We start from the raw sequence: 18,508 nt of genomic DNA, 5'->3' as shown, positions 1-18,508 counted from the left end.
ATTTTAGTTTTACTGCCTGCTGATTAAATAAATTATTGCTTAAGTATTTACTAAATATTTATATAGCAGTGAGCATATATTTAAGGTAGAAATTACAGAATATAGGTGATTGTCTAAAAACTAAAAGGAACCATTTCAGAAAAATTACTTGTTCACCTTGTAGGCAGCACATACATCCAATTTCTTGTGCTAAGTCGTCAGGTGTCTTTTCCTGTGGTGTTTCCAAATATTCACTCCGGTCAACGGAAATAGAATGTTTATGACGTGGATAATTCTGACTTGGTTTTTTTATGAAATAGCATTTTTATTACATTTAAAAAATCGTAATTGCGTTTCGCTTCCATGCATATTAAGATTTAAGTATGTCTAGACAGTGATTTAGTTAATCTTGACTTCAGTTTTCAAGCATTTACTGAAAATTCTCATATACACATTCCCGCATTTCTCTACCAACTTTAGCCACTTCTTGGTTGATTACCTCTTAAGGGTTTTTGGAGCCAAGAGATGTTGCCAAAGCTTGAAATGACCCAGCCTCGTAACAAGCCATTAACGGCGTCCATAAATAAACGTGCAATGTGCTGGTTTGCATCATTTTGTAGGAAATAGACATTTAAAATGTTGTATATACGCAGTTTTCTCAGTTATGCACGCAACAAAGTGTTCCCCAGGTGAACGTAATGCACCATTTTCATCTTTAAAAAATATAATTCAGTAAACCCAAAAACTCAAAGTAATAACACTCTGAATGGTTATTTTTGCAACACTACTGGATATTCTGCTAACTGATCTCCGTACTCAAATAAAAATGATCTGCATCGCTCATGATTAAGGCATATTCCTTTCCTTTAATGAGCACTTCCAGTCGAATGGCAAAGTAAAATTGCGTTTAATCTCGCGCCTTAAGCTGTTCAATAGTACGCATATTTTACCGATGAAAATTTAAATGCTTCCGTACCATTGTGCCCACGAATTCACGACTTGACTTTAATTCACCTTGGGCTCCGAACCAGTGCCGACCTTTCGCTCTCAATGATTTCCGAAGTCGTTATAGTGGCTTCTCATTTACAATACCTCCTGTTTTCAGACTGTAAACGCACCTGGCAACCTTATTGTGGCTGGGAACGGTATCTAGGTGCTTCAGTCGAAACGAACGTGAAAAGTGACACAGTTGCCTTGACACAATTGCGCACATACGCAAACAAGTGGTTGTTTATCTTTTACTGCTTCACCTCTACACCGTTATGATTTAGTGAAGCCAATGATTGCTTATTTTCCAAACCCACTTTGCCTACAACCGCACCACATACTTATCTCAGTTTCGTTTCTTTAGTGTGGAGAATGAGTCGGGCAAAAAATTAAAATTCATGGGTTGCTAAACGTGAAGCTCCGTAACCACAGAAAGTCACTGCTTCTATGTACCCTGCCGCTACAGCGAGTGCATTACACATCCAAAGCAATTTTTATTGACACGTAGTCACTAGTATTTACAACCTCGACAAATCAAGATTCTATCTTCATAGTGCCTTCACACAGGAACCGTACACTTACTTACTCCTGGGCATATATACATGATGTTTGAAAATCTTTGCATGAAACGTCTAGAGGTGGGGAACAACTTTTGTTACAGACAAAAAGTTCGCTGACGCCTCCCTCTCCATGCTGGGTGTCGTTTTATTGAATTCGCCAGCCAGGGATAACGAGATTTCACTGAACTAGCAGTGTCTACTAACAACGGATGTTGCGTCTGCAGAATGCCTGCCCTAAACAACTGGCAATAATTTTCAACAAGAAAACCTTAAGAATGAGTGTGACAAAGTGGAAATAGACATTTTAGAAGCTCGGTCTACCCCCTTCCACGCAGAGCACGTGACTGGACTAAAGGAAACACGCTGCGCATAAACGCTACAGAGTGCCTACGCCCTGTCGCCTTTCAGGGGCATAATCAGTTATAAAAGACGTCTGTGTCAACAGGAAATGTTAGCGAACATTCTGCCTCGAACAAAAGTTGTTCCCCATGATGCGATCTGTCACCCATAAATGTTTGATGCAAAATCTTTGAAACACCCTGTACGTCGATTGATATAAGGAGTTTTCCAATCTTGGAGCCTTATTTTATGCTCATGTGCAACATTTTTTCCTGTAAGAAATTTTTTTCATACAAATCTTTTTTAACACACAAAAGTACATACCTAGCTATGCAGCACTAAATGGCGGCCAAAATACCTCTGCGCCGATACCGGAACTAAACAGTTCGCATGATTAAGGATGAAGTACAGGTCTGTAAACAAAATTAAACATATGTAAATTATCTGAATTAAATTCTCTGTGGCGTGAACCTCGAAAGTCAAATTTCCTGAAGTGCATTTCAAACTGGCGGTCACTTGAAAACGTAGGCACAGTAAATCAACTTATTATGTTGCCTTAGACTATAAATAAATAAACAAATGTTATGAATGACATCCTTAAATCCGTCGTCAAAATGACATGCCCGATTATGATCAATCTGGATGACTTTCAGTCGCAAATATGTGTTTAGGATCATAAGTCCAAATTAATGAATTCATTGCTTCATTGTTGTTACGCGGATTGGCTCAAAGGCCTCGCTCCATCAGATCATCGTGTCAGATGTTTGTACGTATCAGCAATAACTTTGATAACCTCTCTTTAGCGATGGCTTATGATCAAAAGTATCCAGTTCCCCGTTCACCTCAGCTTGCTTCCATTTACCTAAACTTCCAGAACAGTAATGGTGCCGTAGATTGTCACTCGTTGAACTCCTCTGATAGTGTAACCATAACCGGATTTTTAACCCAGTTTTGACGAAAACACACAATCGAGACATCTGAAGGGGACTTACGTCGCCATTTTCTTCGACCTAGAATGTTACAATAGCTTCACAGAGAAAGAGATATCAGTAGGAGTCGCAAAGGGCCCAAGTGCCGAGAGCGGCTAGAGTGGGCGTCTGCGCACTTCCATTGAAACGTGGTTTTCAAGTATAAAGAATAATTTCCCAACAAAATCGATTTGATCATATGTTTTAAGAATAAAAGAATTCAAAATACGAAGAAAAGAGATCTTTCGCAACCTTGAGATAAAGTTGTCATCAGTTGGTAGAGCACTTGCCCGCGAAAGGCAAAGGTCCCGAGTTCGAGTCTCGGTCGGGCACACAGTTTTAATCTGCCAGGAAGTTTCATATCAGCGCACACTCCGCTGCAGAGTGAAAATCTCATCCTGGAAAGTTCTCATCAATCTGAAGATTGATTTGAACGTCCCAGTGCTTTGCTAGACATAGAGGTGATAATGCCATTGCCTTCCTATGACCTGTAAACTGACTTATCCAGCGTATAGTTTAACGTTGACTCCGAACAACAGAATTTTTCGCAGCAGCAAACGTTGTGAGATGGAGTGATACGTGGCAGATAACATTCTAGGACTGATCTGGGACCGAACCCAAAACCTTCGGGTACATATCTAGCAGTTAGGTCAGAGACGCAGTGAAATATGTTAATAGCCCGTTGTAAGTGCTTTTGTAGTCATTAAGACGCAGCATGAGCGCAGTAGACGTACAAACTGAGCGAGCCGCTGGCGGTTGCCCACAGCCGTACGTGATCCCGCTGCGGGTGCTGATGCTGCTGGGCGGAGGCATGCTCGCCGTTTTCGGCAGCGAGACCATCGGCTTCGACGGCGCGGGGCCACTGGGCTGCGTCTCTGCAGCCTTCGTGTCCTGCATCTCCTGGAGCAGCCAGGGGCTCGACGTAGAGGACGTAAGCACCTCAAACCTTCCTCCTCGTCTTCTCCTCCTCCTCGTCTTCTCCTCCTCCTCGTCTTCTCCTCCTCCTCCTCGTCTTCTCCTCCTCCTCCTCGTCTTCTCCTCCTCCTCCTCGTCTTCTCCTCCTCCTCGTCTTCTCCTCCTCCTCGTCTTCTCCTCCTCCTCGTCTTCTCCTCCTCCTCGTCTTCTCCTCCTCCTCGTCTTCTCCTCCTCCTCGTCTTCTCCTCCTCCTCGTCTTCTCCTCCTCCTCCTCCTCGTCTTCTTCTCCTCCTCCTCTTCTTCTTCTCCTCCTCCTCTTCTTCTTCTCCTCCTCCACGTCTTCTTCTCCTCCTCCTCGTCTTCTTCTCCTCCTCCTCCTCGTCTTCTTCTCCTCCTCCTCCTCGTCTTCTTCTCCTCCTCCTCCTCGTCTTCTTCTCCTCCTCCTCCTCGTCTTCTTCTCCTCCTCCTCCTCGTCTTCTTCTCCTCCTCCTCGTCTTCTTCTCCTCCTCCTCGTCTTCTTCTCCTCCTCCTCGTCTTCTTCTCCTCCTCCTCGTCTTCTTCTCCTCCTCCTCCTCGTCTTCTTCTCCTCCTCCTCCTCGTCTTCTCCTCCTCCTCCTCCTCCTCGTCTTCTCCTCCTCCTCCTCCTCCTTGTCTTCTCCTCCTCCTCCTCCTCCTCGTCTTCTCCTCCTCCTCCTCCTCCTCCTCGTCTTCTCCTCCTCCTCCTCCTCCTCCTCGTCTTCTCCTCCTCCTCCTCCTCCTCCTCCTCGTCTTCTCCTCCTCCTCCTCCTCCTCCTCGTCTTCTCCTCCTCCTCCTCCTCCTCCTCGTCTTCTCCTCTTCCTCGTCTTCTCCTCCTCCTCCTCCTCCTCCTCGTCTTCTCCTCCTCCTCCTCCTCCTCCTCCTCGTCTTCCTCCTCCTCCTCCTCGTCTTCTCCTCCTCCTCCTCCTCCTCCTCCTCGTCTTCTCCTCCTCCTCCTCCTCCTCCTCCTCCTCGTCTTCTCCTCCTCCTCCTCCTCCTCCTCCTCGTCTTCTCCTCCTCCTCCTCCTCCTCCTCGTCTTCTCCTCCTCCTCCTCCTCCTCCTCGTCTTCTCCTCCTCCTCCTCCTCCTCCTCCTCGTCTTCTCCTCCTCCTCCTCCTCCTCCTCCTCCTCGTCTTCTCCTCCTCCTCCTCCTCCTCCTCCTCCTCCTCCTCCTCCTCCTCGTCTTCTCCTCCTCCTCCTCCTCCTCCTCCTCCTCGTCTTCTCCTCCTACTCCTCCTCCTCCTCCTCGTCTTCTCCTCCTCCTCCTCCTCCTCCTCCTCCTCGTCTTCTCCTCCTCCTCCTCCTCCTCGTCTTCTCCTCCTCCTCCTCCTCCTCCTCCTCCTCGTCTTCTCCTCCTCCTCCTCCTCCTCCTCCTCCTCGTCTTCTCCTCCTCCTCCTCCTCCTCCTCCTCCTCGTCTTCTCCTCCTCCTCCTCCTCCTCCTCCTCCTCGTCTTCTCCTCCTCCTCCTCCTCCTCCTCCTCCTCCTCGTCTTCTCCTCCTCCTCCTCCTCCTCCTCCTCCTCGTCTCCTCCTCCTCCTCCTCCTCCTCCTCCTCCTCGTCTTCTCCTCCTCCTCGTCTTCTCCTCCTCCTCCTCCTCCTCCTCCTCCTCGTCTTCTCCTCCTCCTCCTCCTCCTCCTCCTCCTCGTCTTCTCCTCCTCCTCCTCCTCCTCCTCCTCCTCCTCCTCGTCTTCTCCTCCTCCTCCTCCTCCTCCTCCTCGTCTTCTCCTCCTCCTCCTCCTCCTCGTCTTCTCCTCCTCCTCCTCCTCCTCCTCGTCTCCTCCTCCTCCTCCTCCTCCTCCTCCTCCTCGTCTTCTCCTCCTCCTCCTCCTCGTCTTCTCCTCCTCCTCCTCCTCCTCCTCGTCTTCTCCTCCTCCTCCTCCTCCTCCTCGTCTTCTCCTCCTCCTCCTCGTCTTCTCCTCCTCCTCCTCCTCCTCCTCGTCTTCTCCTCCTCCTCCTCCTCCTCCTCCTCCTCCTCCTCCTCCTCGTCTTCTCCTCCTCCTCCTCCTCCTCCTCCTCGTCTTCTCCTCCTCCTCCTCCTCCTCCTCGTCTTCTCCTCCTCCTCCTCCTCCTCCTCGTCTTCTCCTCCTCCTCCTCCTCCTCCTCGTCTTCTCCTCCTCCTCATCGTCTTCTCCTCCTCCTCCTCCTCGTCCCCCTGCGGGTCCGGGGTAAGAATAGGCCCGATGTATTCCTGCCTGTCGTAAGAGGCGACTAAAAGGAGTTTCAACCGTTTCGGCCTTCCATGTAATGGTCCCCCTTGAGGTTTAACCTCCATTTTTCAAAATTCTACAGAAGTATGAGCCTTTTGGGGAAGGACACCTTACGTGGTGTATCACTGGTCCTCAGTGCACTAAGACCTTGGCACTCAGCATTGTAATGGCGTTGTAACCATACCCACTATTCATCAAATTGGGGCTAAACGCCTGATGGGTTGTAAAAGTTACGCCCATAGTGCGCCCCCATCTGCACCTACGATCATGATGGACTTTCCATGGCACCCGAAATCCAGCACGGTAGCCAGCCCGTTGTGGTGGGGTCGTCATGTACCCTATAGGTTGTAGCCCCCTGACAACACAGGGATCGTACTGCCGATACCTGAGCTGCACCCTCCCCACGTCGGCCAAGGAGTAGATGCCCATCTCCTTGGGGCATCATGACTCCCGGCAACGATCATCCTGCCAGGTGGCGCTTGCTGAGGCTGGGTGGCGCCCGTGGGGAGACCCCCTGGTCGGAGTGGGTGGTATCGGGGTGGACATTTCGCAGATGAAACGTCAACATGTATCATGTCGCTCCGCGGCCGAGTCATTCAAAAAGAAAAGTACTGCCTCTGGTTCTGGTTCTCCTGCCCTTTCCCCCTTGGCCACTCCCTGGGAGGAAGGACAGGCCCGCCGGCTTGGGACGGACCACTTCCCCCGCTATTTGGTCTGTTCTCGGACCAATGGGGGGACGTTCGCCACCTCCAAGCCCATGTTCTTTGTTCAGCACATCGAGGACATCTTCGGGGAGATCGAGGCTCTCAGCAAAATGCGTTCGGGATCCGTTCTTATAAAGACCACCTCCGCCACAAAGTGACCGACTAGGGGACATCACAGTGTCCATTGTCCCACATCTGGCACTGAATAGGACGCAGGGGGCTATTTTTCATCGGGACCTCCTGCTGCAATCTGATGAGGAGCTTAGGGGCAACCTGGAGCGCCGAGGCGTGCATTTCGTCTGGCGAGTCCAGCGCGGCCCCAAAGACCGTTGCATCTACACCGGGGCCTTCATCCTCGCCTTCGAGGGGGACGTTCTCCTGGAGAAGGTAAAGGTGATGTACTACCGGTGCGACGTGCGACCTTACGTCCCGCCTCCTATGCGCTGTTTTCGGTGTTTGCGCTTTGGGCACATGTCGTTACGGTGTGAGGCTGAGCCCCTTTGTGGCGATTGTGGACGTCCTCTTCGTGAGGAACATACATGCACCCTACCACCTCGGTGCGTTAATTGTCCTGGCATCCACTCGCCTAGATCCTTAGACTGCCCCGCATATCAGAAGGAGAAGAAGATTCAAGAACTCAAAAGTTTGGATCGTCTCTCTTATTCTGAGGCCAGGAAGAAGTATGACCGCCTCCATCCCGTGACGTTGACCACTTCGTTTGCCTCAGTCGTGTCCACTCCTTCCACGATATCCTCACCCCTATCCTGTCCCCCCTCCACCTCCTCCCCCCCCCCATATGGGGTCTATGCCTCCGCCTCCCAAATCCCTCCCTTCCAAATCCTCCTCCCCCGTGGCCCCCGCCCCCTCTGCCCCAGGGGCCACCCTTCCTCCTCCTCCTCCTCCCCCCCCCCCCGCCGCCTGAGAAGCGATCCTCTTCTCAGGCGTCCATCGGGGATACATTCTGGACCCCAGCTTCCGAGGTCCGGCGTTCCAAAATGGACCCCGCGCGTGAGGACCTTCTTCGGGTCCAGCCCACCATCCCTGTGCCTCCTTGGACTTTCAAGAAGGCCTCTAAGATGAAGCCTCTATCCCCCTCTCCACCCCCGCGCGTTTCGTCTGACGCCCCATCCGTGAGTCGCTGCTCCCAGCCGTCCTCAGTTTCGCCGGGACGCTCTGCTGCCAGGCGCTCAGCTGGCCTCTCGTCGGCAAATGATGGTGCCCCTCCTACACAACCTAGGACAGCGGCCGCAGCTGGCGACGACTCGATGGAACAGGATCCGCCTCCCGCCGGTTGTAGCGTTGTTCCCTCGAAACCTGGCCTCCGCGGCTGTCGAGGTGACCAGCTCTTCCCCCGTCTAGTTCCCCCTCTTTTTTGACTAGCGATGGCCTTGTTACATTGGAACATAAGAGGTATTCGGTTTAATCGGGAGGAATTACAACTGCTCCTCCGCCTGCACTGTCCGCTCGTCCTTGGTCTCCAGGAAACCAAGTTGCGCCCGACTGACCGTATTGCCTTTACCCACTATACCTCGGAGCGGTATGACCTCACCCCTGTGGACAGTATCGCAGCTTATGGTGGGGTCATGTTGCTCGTTCGGGACGATGTCTATTACTGTCCCATCCCACTGACCACCCCACTCCAAGCTATAGCTGTCCGTATTACTCTTTCTGCTTTTACTTTTTCAGTTTGTACCATCTACACTCCATCGTCATCTGCAGTTAGTCGGGCTGACATGATGCACCTGATTGTTCAGCTTCCCCTGCCGTTTTTATTGTTTGGCGACTTCAATGCCCATCATCCCCTTTGGGGCTCTCCTGCATCCTGTCAAAGAGGCTCACTCTTGGCGGATGTCTTCAACCATCTCAATCTTGTCTGCCTCAATACTGGCGCCCCGACTTTCCCCTCTGACTCTACTCGTACCTACTCCCACTTGGACCTCTCGATCTGTTCTACCACTCTTGCCCGTCGGTTCAAGTGGTATGTCCTTTCTGACACCTATTCAAGCTACCACTTCCCCTGTGTCATTCGTCTCCTGCACCACACCGCATCCCCACGTCCTTCGAGCTGGAACATACCGAAAGCTGACTGGGGACTTTACTCCTCCCTGGCGACCTTTCCGGACCACGATTTTCTCAGTTGTGACAGTCAGGTCGAATACCTCACGGCTGTTATCGTCAATGCTGCCGAACGTTCCATTCCTCATACTACCTCTTCACGTCGCGTTTCCGTCCCCTGGTGGAATGAGGCTTGTAGAGACGCTATCTGTGCTCGACGACGTGCTTTACGCACCTTTCGCCGCCATCCTACGTTGGCGAATTGTATTGGATACAAACGACTCCGAGCGCAATGCCGTAGAGTCATCAAAGACAGAAAAAAAGCTTGTTGGGCCTCTTTCACGAGCTCCTTTAACAGTTCTACTCCCTCTTCTGTCGTTTGGGGTGGCCTGCGCCGGCTGTCGGGCATTAAGGCCCACTCCTCGGTACCTGGCCTGACCTCAGGTAATGAGGTCCTTGTTGATCCTGTGGCTGTCTCCAACGCCTTCGGGCGGTTTTTCGCGGAGGTTTCAAGCTCCGCCCATTACCACCCTGCCTTCCTTCCCAAGAAAGAGGCAAAAGAGGCTCGGCGACCTTCCTTCCACTCGCTGAATCTGGAAACTTATAATGCCCCCTTTACTATATGGGAACTCGAACGTGCGCTTGCACTGTCCCGGTCCTCTGCTCCGGGGCCAGATGCTATTCACGTTCAGATGCTGGCACACCTTTCTCCGGCGGGCAAAAGCTTCCTTCTTCGTACCTACAATCGCGTCTGGACCGAAGGTCAGCTCCCCATGCGTTGGCGTGACGCCGTCGTTGTTCCTATACCCAAACCCGGGAAGGATAGACACCTTCCTTCTAGTTACCGCCCCATTTCTCTTAAAGCTGTGTCTGTAAGGTGATGGAGTGCATGGTTAATGCTCGGTTAGTCTGGATTCTTGAATCTCGACGGCTACTTACCAATGTCCAATGCGGCTTTCGTCGCCGCCGCTCCGCTGTTGACCGCCTTGTGACCTTGTCGACATACATCATGAACAACTTTTTGCGAAGGCGCCAAATGGTAGCCGTGTTCTTCGATTTGGAGAAGGCTTATGATACCTGTTGGAGAGGAGGTATCCTCCGCACTATGCACAGGTGGGGCCTACACGGTCGCCTGCCCCTTTTTATTGATTCCTTTTTAACGGATTGAAAGTTTAGGGTACATGTGGGTTCCGTATTGTCCGACGTCTTCCTCCAGGAGAACGGAGTGCCCCAGGGCTCCGTCTTGAGCGTAGCCCTTTTTGCTATCACGATCAATCCAATTATGGATTGCATTCCACCTAATGTCTCAGGCTCTCTCTGTCGATGTGTTCGCGATCTACTGCAGTGCCCAGAGAACATGTCTCCTGGAGCGCTGCCTTCAGCGTTGTCTAGACAGCCTATACTCATGGAGCATGGCAAATGGCTTCCGGTTCTCTGAAGAGCAGACGGTTTGTATCAACTTTTGGCGATATAAAGCGTTCCTTCCGCCATCCGTACATCTCGGTCCCGTTGTTCTCCCATTCGTGGAAACAACTAAGTTTCGAGGGCTCACATTGGACAGGAAACTTTGTTGGTCTCCGCATGTCTTTTATTTGGCGGCCCGTTGTACATGTTCCCTTAATATCCTCAGAGTTCTTAGTGGTTCATCTTGGGGGGCGGATCGCACTGTCCTGCTTCGCTTGTATCGGTCCATAGTCCGATCGAAGCTGGATTATGGGAGCTTCGTCTACTCGTCTGCTCGCCAATCCCTCTTACGCCGTCTCAACTCCATCCACTATTGGGGGTTACGTCTTGCGACCAGAGCCTTCTACACTAGTCCTGTCGAGAGTCTTTATGCTGAAGCTGCCGAATTCAAAATTGACCTACCGGCGCGACGTACTGCTGTGTCGGTATGCCTTCCGGCTGTTGTCAATGCCCGACCACCCCTCTTATCAGTCCTTCCTCGCAGATTCTCTCGACCGTCAGTACGGGTTGTGTGTGTCTGCCCTGCTGCCCCCTGGAGTCCGCTTCCGTCGCCTGCTTCGACAATTGGATTTTGCCCTCACTACCACCTTCAGAGAGGGTGAGAGCCGGACACCACCTTGGCTCCAGGCTCCGGTTCATATTTATCTCGGCCTCAGCTCACTCCCGAAGGAGGGTACTCCGGCTGCAGTGTATTGCTCACGGTTTGTCGAACTTCGTGCTCGACTTCCCGGTCACACCTTTATTTACACCGATGGCTCCAAAACTGACGATGGTGTCGGATGTGCCTTTGTCGTCGGGGCCGCCACCTTTAAATACCGGCTCCTCGACCAATGTTCCAGCTTTACGGCCATGCTTTTTGCTCTCCATCAGGCCGTTCAGTATGCCTGCCGCCACCGCCATTCTTCGTATGTACTCTGCTCTGATTCCCTCAGTGCTCTTCAGAGCCTTGGAGCTCCCTATCCGGTCCATCCCTTGGTGCAACAGATCCAGCAGTCCCTCCATTCTTTCGCTGATAATGGTTCTCCTGTCAGCTTTCTGTGGGTTCCCAGACATGTAGGAGTGCCTGGGAATGAGGCTGCAGATGCTGCAGCCAAGGCTGCAGTCCTCCTGCCTTGGCCAGCCTCCCGTTGTGTCCTGTCATCTGACGTTCGTGGGGTTGTTTGTAAGAGGCTTGTGTCGTTGTGATGGGATGCTTGGTCACCCCTCCAAGGAAACAAGCTCCGGGTAGTAAAACCGCCCCCAACTGCTTGGACAACCTCCTCCCGACCATCTCGGCGAGAAGAGGTCCTTCTGACCAGGTTGCGGATTGGGCATTGCCGGTTTAGCCACCGCTACCTGCTCTCCGGTGACCCAGCCCCACAGTGCCCTTGTGGTCATGCATTAACAGTGCGCCATGTTTTCTTGTCGTGTCCGCATTTTAGTCAATCTCGTGTTGTCCTGTCTCTGCCATCTACTTTACAGGATATTTTAGCTGATGACGCTAGAGCTGCTGGTCGTGTTCTTCGTTTTATTGCTTTGACTGGCTTGTCCAAAGACATCTAACCCTTTCACTTATTTTATCTGCATCTTTGTAAGAGCTTTCTGGGGTCCCCCCCCCCTTGAGTTTTACTAGATTCTATGTGCACTCACAATTGTGACTGGGCGCTAATGACCTCAGTAGTTGAGCGCCCTTAAACCTCCTCCTCGCCTTGTCCTCCTCCTCCTCGCCTTGTCCTCCTCCTCCTCGCCTTGTCCTCCTCCTCCTCGCCTTGTCCTCCTCCTCCTCGCCTTGTCCTCCTCCTCCTCGCCTTGTCCTCCTCCTCCTCCTCCTCGCCTTGTCCTCCTCCTCCTCCTCGCCTTGTCCTCCTCCTCCTCCTCGCCTTGTCCTCCTCCTCCTCCTCGCCTTGTCCTCCTCCTCCTCCTCGCCTTGTCCTCCTCCTCCTCCTCGCCTTGTCCTCCTCCTCCTCCTCGCCTTGTCCTCCTCCTCCTCCTCGCCTTGTCCTCCTCCTCCTCCTCGCCTTGTCCTCCTCCTCCTCCTCGCCTTGTCCTCCTCCTCCTCCTCGCCTTGTCCTCCTCCTCCTCCTCGCCTTGTCCTCCTCCTCCTCCTCGCCTTGTCCTCCTCCTCCTCCTCGCCTTGTCCTCCTCCTCCTCCTCGCCTTGTCCTCCTCCTCCTCCTCGCCTTGTCCTCCTCCTCCTCCTCGCCTTGTCCTCCTCCTCCTCCTCGCCTTGTCCTCCTCCTCCTCCTCGCCTTGTCCTCCTCCTCCTCCTCGCCTTGTCCTCCTCCTCCTCCTCGCCTTGTCCTCCTCCTCCTCCTCGCCTTGTCCTCCTCCTCCTCCTCGCCTTGTCCTCCTCCTCCTCCTCGCCTTGTCCTCCTCCTCCTCCTCGCCTTGTCCTCCTCCTCCTCCTCGCCTTGTCCTCCTCCTCCTCCTCGCCTTGTCCTCCTCCTCCTCCTCCTCCTCGCCTTGTCCTCCTCCTCCTCCTCCTCCTCGCCTTGTCCTCCTCCTCCTCCTCCTCCTCGCCTTGTCCTCCTCCTCCTCCTCCTCCTCGCCTTGTCCTCCTCCTCCTCCTCCTCCTCGCCTTGTCCTCCTCCTCCTCCTCCTCCTCGCCTTGTCCTCCTCCTCCTCCTCCTCCTCGCCTTGTCCTCCTCCTCCTCCTCCTCCTCGCCTTGTCCTCCTCCTCCTCCTCCTCCTCGCCTTGTCCTCCTCCTCCTCCTCCTCCTCGCCTTGTCCTCCTCCTCCTCCTCCTCCTCCTCCTCCTCCTCCTCCTCGCCTTGTCCTCCTCCTCGCCTTGTCCTCCTCCTCCTCCTCCTCCTCCTCGCCTTGTCCTCCTCCTCCTCCTCCTCCTCCTCCTCCTCGCCTTGTCCTCCTCCTCCTCCTCCTCCTCCTCCTCGCCTTGTCCTCCTCCTCCTCCTCCTCCTCCTCCTCCTCGCCTTGTCCTCCTCGCCTTGTCCTCCTCGCCTTGTCCTCCTCCTCCTCCTCCTCCTCGCCTTGTCCTCCTCCTCCTCCTCCTCCTCGCCTTGTCCTCCTCCTCCTCCTCCTCCTCGCCTTGTCCTCCTCCTCCTCCTCCTCCTCGCCTTGTCCTCCTCCTCCTCCTCCTCCTCGCCTTGTCCTCCTCCTCCTCCTCCTCCTCGCCTTGTCCTCCTCCTCCTCGCCTTGTCCTCCTCCTCCTCCTCCTCCTCCTCCTCCTCCTCGCCTTGTCCTCCTCCTCCTCCTCCTCCTCCTCCTCGCCTTGTCCTCCTCCTCCTCCTCCTCCTCCTCCTCGCCTTGTCCTCCTCCTCCTCCTCCTCCTCGCCTTGTCCTCCTCCTCCTCCTCCTCCTCCTCCTCCTCGCCTTGTCCTCCTCCTCCTCCTCCTCCTCCTCCTCGCCTTGTCCTCCTCCTCCTCCTCCTCCTCCTCCTCGCCTTGTCCTCCTCCTCCTCCTCCTCCTCCTCCTCCTCCTCCTCCTCCTCGCCTTGTCCTCCTCCTCCTCCTCCTCCTCCTCCTCCTCGCCTTGTCCTCCTCCTCCTCCTCCTCCTCCTCCTCGCCTTGTCCTCCTACTCCTCCACCTCCTCCTCCTCGCCTTGTCCTCCTACTCCTCCACCTCCTCCTCCTCGCCTTGTTCTCCTCCTCCTCCACCTCCTCCTCGCCTTGTTCTCCTCCTCCTCCTCGTCTTGTCCTCCTCCTCCTCGTCTTGTCCTCCTCCTCCTCCTCGTCTTGTCCTCCTCCTCCTCCTCGCCTTGTCCTCCTCCTCCTCCTCCTCCTCCTCGCCTTGTCCTCCTCCTCCTCCTCGCCTTGTCCTCCTCCTCCTCCTCCTCCTCCTCCTCCTCCTCCTCCTCGTCTTGTCCTCCTCCTCCTCCTCGCCTTGTCCTCCTCCTCCTCCTCCTCCTCCTCCTCCTCCTCGCCTTGTCCTCCTCCTCCTCCTCCTCCTCCTCCTCGCCTTGTCCTCCTCCTCCTCCTCCTCTTGTCCTCCTCCTCCTCCTCCTCCTCCTCCTCCTCCGCCTCCTCGTCTTGTCCTCCTCCTCCTCCTCGTCTTGTCCTCCTCCTCCTCCTCGTCTTGTCCTCCTCCTCCTCCTCGTCTTGTCCTCCTCCTCCTCCTCGTCTTGTCCTCCTCCTCCTCCTCGTCTTGTCCTCCTCCTCCTCCTCGTCTTGTCCTCCTCCTCCTCCTCGTCTTGTCCTCCTCCTCCTCCTCGTCTTGTCCTCCTCCTCCTCCTCGTCTTGTCCTCCTCCTCCTCCTCGTCTTGTCCCCCTCCTCCCCCCCCTCCTCCTCCTCCTCCTCCTCCTCCTCCTCCTCCTCCTCCTCCTCCTCCTCCTCGTCTTGTCCTCCTCCTCCTCCTCCTCCTCGTCTTGTCCTCCTCCTCCTCCTCCACCTCCTCGCCTTGTCCTCCTCCTCCTCCTCCACCTCCTCGCCTTGTCCTCCTCCTCCTCCTCCTCCTCCACCTCCTCCTCCTCCTCCTCCTCCTCCTCGTCTTGTCCTCCTCGTCTTGTCCTCCTCCTCCTCCTCCTCCTCGTCTTGTCCTCCTCCTCCTCCTCCTCCTCCTCCTCGTCTTGTCCTCCTCCTCCTCCTCCACCTCCTCCTCCACCTCCTCCGCCTTGTCCTCCTCCTCCTCGTCCTCCTCCTCCTCGTCCTCCTCCTCCTCGTCTTGTCCCCCTCCTCCTCCTCCTCCTCGTCTTGTCCTCCTCCTCCTCCTCCTCCTCCTCCTCCTCCTCCTCCTCCTCCTCCTCGTCTTCTCGCCGCCTTTTCGCAACGCAATCTAGTTTCAGACTTCACAACAACTTTGTTAGTGACACACATTTCGTCGACCTGCTCGTATAGTTTAGCGCGCTTGCTAGAAGGTAGGAATCGAATTCGTGCGGCTGACTCTTTACGCTGCAGGTAGGCTGTCTACAGTTTTAAGTGGTTTTCCACCTTCGTTTAGCGTGTTTGGATGAATAATTCCGATAAAATTATCTGTGTAGTATTTGTGTTTCAAAACGATCTGTTGATTTAGAATTTCTTGAGGGTAATTTTGTGTGTGACAATATATTTCGATTTCTTAAAGAATATTCATTAGTGACCTTTCTTGTACAGTGTGTAAAACCTTGACAGGCCATTCTATATCTTCCGCTATATGTCGTTGTGTTTTAAATTGGTGGAATGAAGTTGATGCAGTCGCTCTCTGATGTGGTCTCTGTATCGAATATTGAAATTCCGACCAGTTTGACCTATATGGAAATTAACACATACATTACACTGAATTTTATATATGCCTGGATTTGAATATACAGTTGGCTTGCTTCGTCAGGAGCGTAGTAGTGGTCGAAAATTGTGTTGTCGTCTGATATGCAAATTTTATGTAAGTGTGTTTTAGTAATGCGTTAATTGTGAGATATCGTGCTTTGTTATGTAGCGAGTATATATACAAATTTCTGTTTCGTTTCTAATTCTATTGTCAATGTTATATCCTTACTTATGATGGATTTTGATTCTATAAATGTCATATACCTGTACAATAAACTAAATCTATAGCATCCACCATAGGTTCCACGCCCCCCCCCCCCCCCCCCCGGGGTCCACAACTCTTTTGTGGATACGTGCGTAGCGAGCACGGGACACCGAGCTAATGTGGCCCTCCTTCCTTTCTGAGTTGCATACCCTCCCTTTCCGCATCATTCCCCGTCCCCCTCTTCGCCCCCCCCTCCCACCCACACCTCTGGCTCTTTCCTTCCCTTTCTCCCCCTCTGGGAGTATGGTTTGTGCCTACGTCTGAAGACAGACGCTCGAAACTGTTACAAATTCCTTGCTTTCTACACTTGCAAGTCTTCGTCCTTCCTCTGTCCTTCTCTTTTCCTTCTCTCTTCTCTTTGCCCTTTTCTCCACTGCGGCGTTTGAGACCCCTCTCCTTTCCTTTCCCTTTCTCCTTTTTCCTCCCTGTGCGTGTCTGAAGGCCTACCCACGCACTTCCATGCGTAGCCAGTGACGGGGTAACGCGTAATTCCCCGCCCCCGGGTAGACAAGTAGGACCCGTACGTACCCCCTGGTAACAGCCAGGCCCAGGGAGGGGTGATTACCCGAGCTGATACCTTCCAAAAGTGCCGATTGGTCCCTCCATCCGTTTGTCGGGAGGTGTGACCTGAGGTGTGAACAATCACCTAAGGCGGGAGTGCCCTCAGAGAGGCCCCCACAAGGGAGGAGCGCGCCATCGGAGACCCCGGTAATCATGGGGGATTCTTCCGCAATGGTTTCCTCACCTTCCACTATGTCTGCTCACAAGCGTAAGTTCACTGAGTCTCAGCCACAGACAGTTCTTCCATCGTTCCACAGTTCCTTGTTGTTTCTCGGTCTGACGAAGGTCACGACTTCTCCACGGTCAACCCTTTCATTATTCAGAAAGGTGTCAACGCAATTGCAGGTCCTGTAATGTCATGTTCCAGATTACGGAATGGCACCCTGTTGTTAGAAACAGTCAGTGCCCTCCAGGCACAAAAATTGCTGCGTACCTCACTACTACATTCTTCCCTGTCCGGGTGGAACCGCACCGTACTTTAAATTCCTCGCATGGAGTCGTTTATACACGCTTCCTCGATGGATTGTCTGACGAAGAAATTCAGCACTACCTGTCTGACCAGGGCGTAACAGCTGTTCATAGGGTTATGAAAGGGGTTGACACGAACATCATTCCAACCCGCACTGTCTTCTTGACATTTGACAAAGTTCAACTCCCATCGAAAATCAAAGCAGGCTATGAGATAATTTCTGTTCGCCCTTATGTCCCAAACCCTACGCGTTGCTATCGGTGTCAGCGGTTCAATCACACCAGCCAGTCCTGTTCCAATCCGGCCAAATGTGTAACGTGTGGCAAGGATGCCCATGAGGGTGCTTGTCCACCTCCATCCCCTCGCTGCATCAACTGTATGGGTGACCACGCTGCTTCCTCTCGAGATTGTCCCGTTTTTAAGGACGAAAAGCTCATCCAGGAAATTAGAGTAAAGGAAAAGGTGTCGACCTTTGCTGCTCGAAAATTATTCGCCAGTCGACAGCCCACCGTGCCTCAGAAAGGAAAATACAGCACTGTCCTTGCTTCTCCTCGGCCAACAAAGGAGGCGGCCACGCAGACTTGGGACCTCACCTTTAGTGCCACGGTCGTCAGATCGGCCAGCGCAAAGATCCTCCGTTCAACATTGCCACTTTCGACTGCCCACTCTCTGGCTCACCCTTCATCGAGTTCTGCTAAATCTCGAGCCCAAAAGTCAGACACCAAGACTTCGAAAAAAGAGCATACTCGTGAAGATTTTTTACGTACCCCAACTTCACACGCATCGGTTCCTCCTTCATCTAAACATCATACTTCCTAGAAGGCTATACAGAAACCCAGTTCATCTCCTACTCCGCCTAGGCGTGTCCCATCTACAGCACCACCTGGCGGAAATCGCCCTCGGCCGTCTTCTATGTCGCCGAGGCGCACTGCTGGCGGCCAATGAACTGGCCGATCGCTGGTGGCAGGAGCTGCTCCAGAACAGCCTATGGATCAGGATCTTCTGCCTTCGGCTGAATGCCATTCCATGCTGTCGGTCGAGAGCTCTGAGCAGTCGTTGACAATGACCTTGATCACATTGCTCCATTTTCTGTTCACCCTATGCCCATTATCCACTGGAATATCCGCGGCATTCGAGCCAATCGGGATGAATTGTCGGTCCTCATATGATCCCACTCGCCGGTCATCTTCTGTCTTCAGGAAACAAAGCTGCGTCCCCTCATTTTCAGTCCGTCCGATATGATCTCCCCTCTGTTGAAGGCACTCCAGCCCATGGAGTACTCATGATTCTTCTCCATGATACTCTCCACTTTCACCCAATCCATTTAAACACTTCCTTCCAAGCTGTCGCCGTCCGTCTTTCCCTTTCCGGATACACGTTCTCTCTTTGTACTGTATACATTCCATCGTCCACACCAATGGCACGAGCTGATCTCCTTCATCTTCTTGGTCAGCTTCCACCCCCATATTTGCTGGTTGGGGACTTCAATGCCCTCCACCCGCTTTGGGGATCTCCACATCCTTGTCCACGTGGCTCACTATTGCTAGACGTCTTCCACCAAGCAGATCTAGTTTGCCTCAACACTGGGGTCCCTACATTTTTGTCTGCCTCCACGACAAATTTATCTCATTTGGACCTTGCGGTCGGTAGTGTTCCGCTACCTCGGCGCTTCGAATGGTTCGCCCTTGATGATACACACTCGAGTGACCACTTTCCATGTGTCCTTAGACTGCAACCTCAACTGCCATATATGCGCCCGCGACGCTGGAAGTTTGCCCAAGCCGATTGGACACTTTTTTCGTCTCTAGCGACATTCGATGACCGTCACTTTCCCAGCGTCGACGA

The 18,508-nt window shown here is 53.2% G+C and overlaps 1 protein-coding gene across 1 annotated transcript in view; it reads left to right on the top strand.

Moving 5' to 3' along the window:
- Positions 1 to 18,508, top strand: part of LOC124594348 (sodium/hydrogen exchanger 9B2-like) — a 207,714-nt gene that overhangs the window by 150,324 nt on the left and 38,882 nt on the right. The window contains exon 8 of the mRNA XM_047132716.1: positions 3,600 to 3,764. Within this exon, the coding sequence (XP_046988672.1) occupies positions 3,600 to 3,764 (165 nt within the window). The remainder of the gene's footprint in view (positions 1 to 3,599; positions 3,765 to 18,508) is intronic.

The sequence above is a fragment of the Schistocerca americana genome, chromosome 2 (genome assembly GCF_021461395.2).
Source record: "Schistocerca americana isolate TAMUIC-IGC-003095 chromosome 2, iqSchAmer2.1, whole genome shotgun sequence".
Classification (NCBI taxonomy): domain Eukaryota; kingdom Metazoa; phylum Arthropoda; class Insecta; order Orthoptera; family Acrididae; genus Schistocerca; species Schistocerca americana.
The sequence above is the reverse complement of the archived record's forward strand: the minus strand, read 5'-3'. Positions and strand labels throughout refer to the sequence as shown.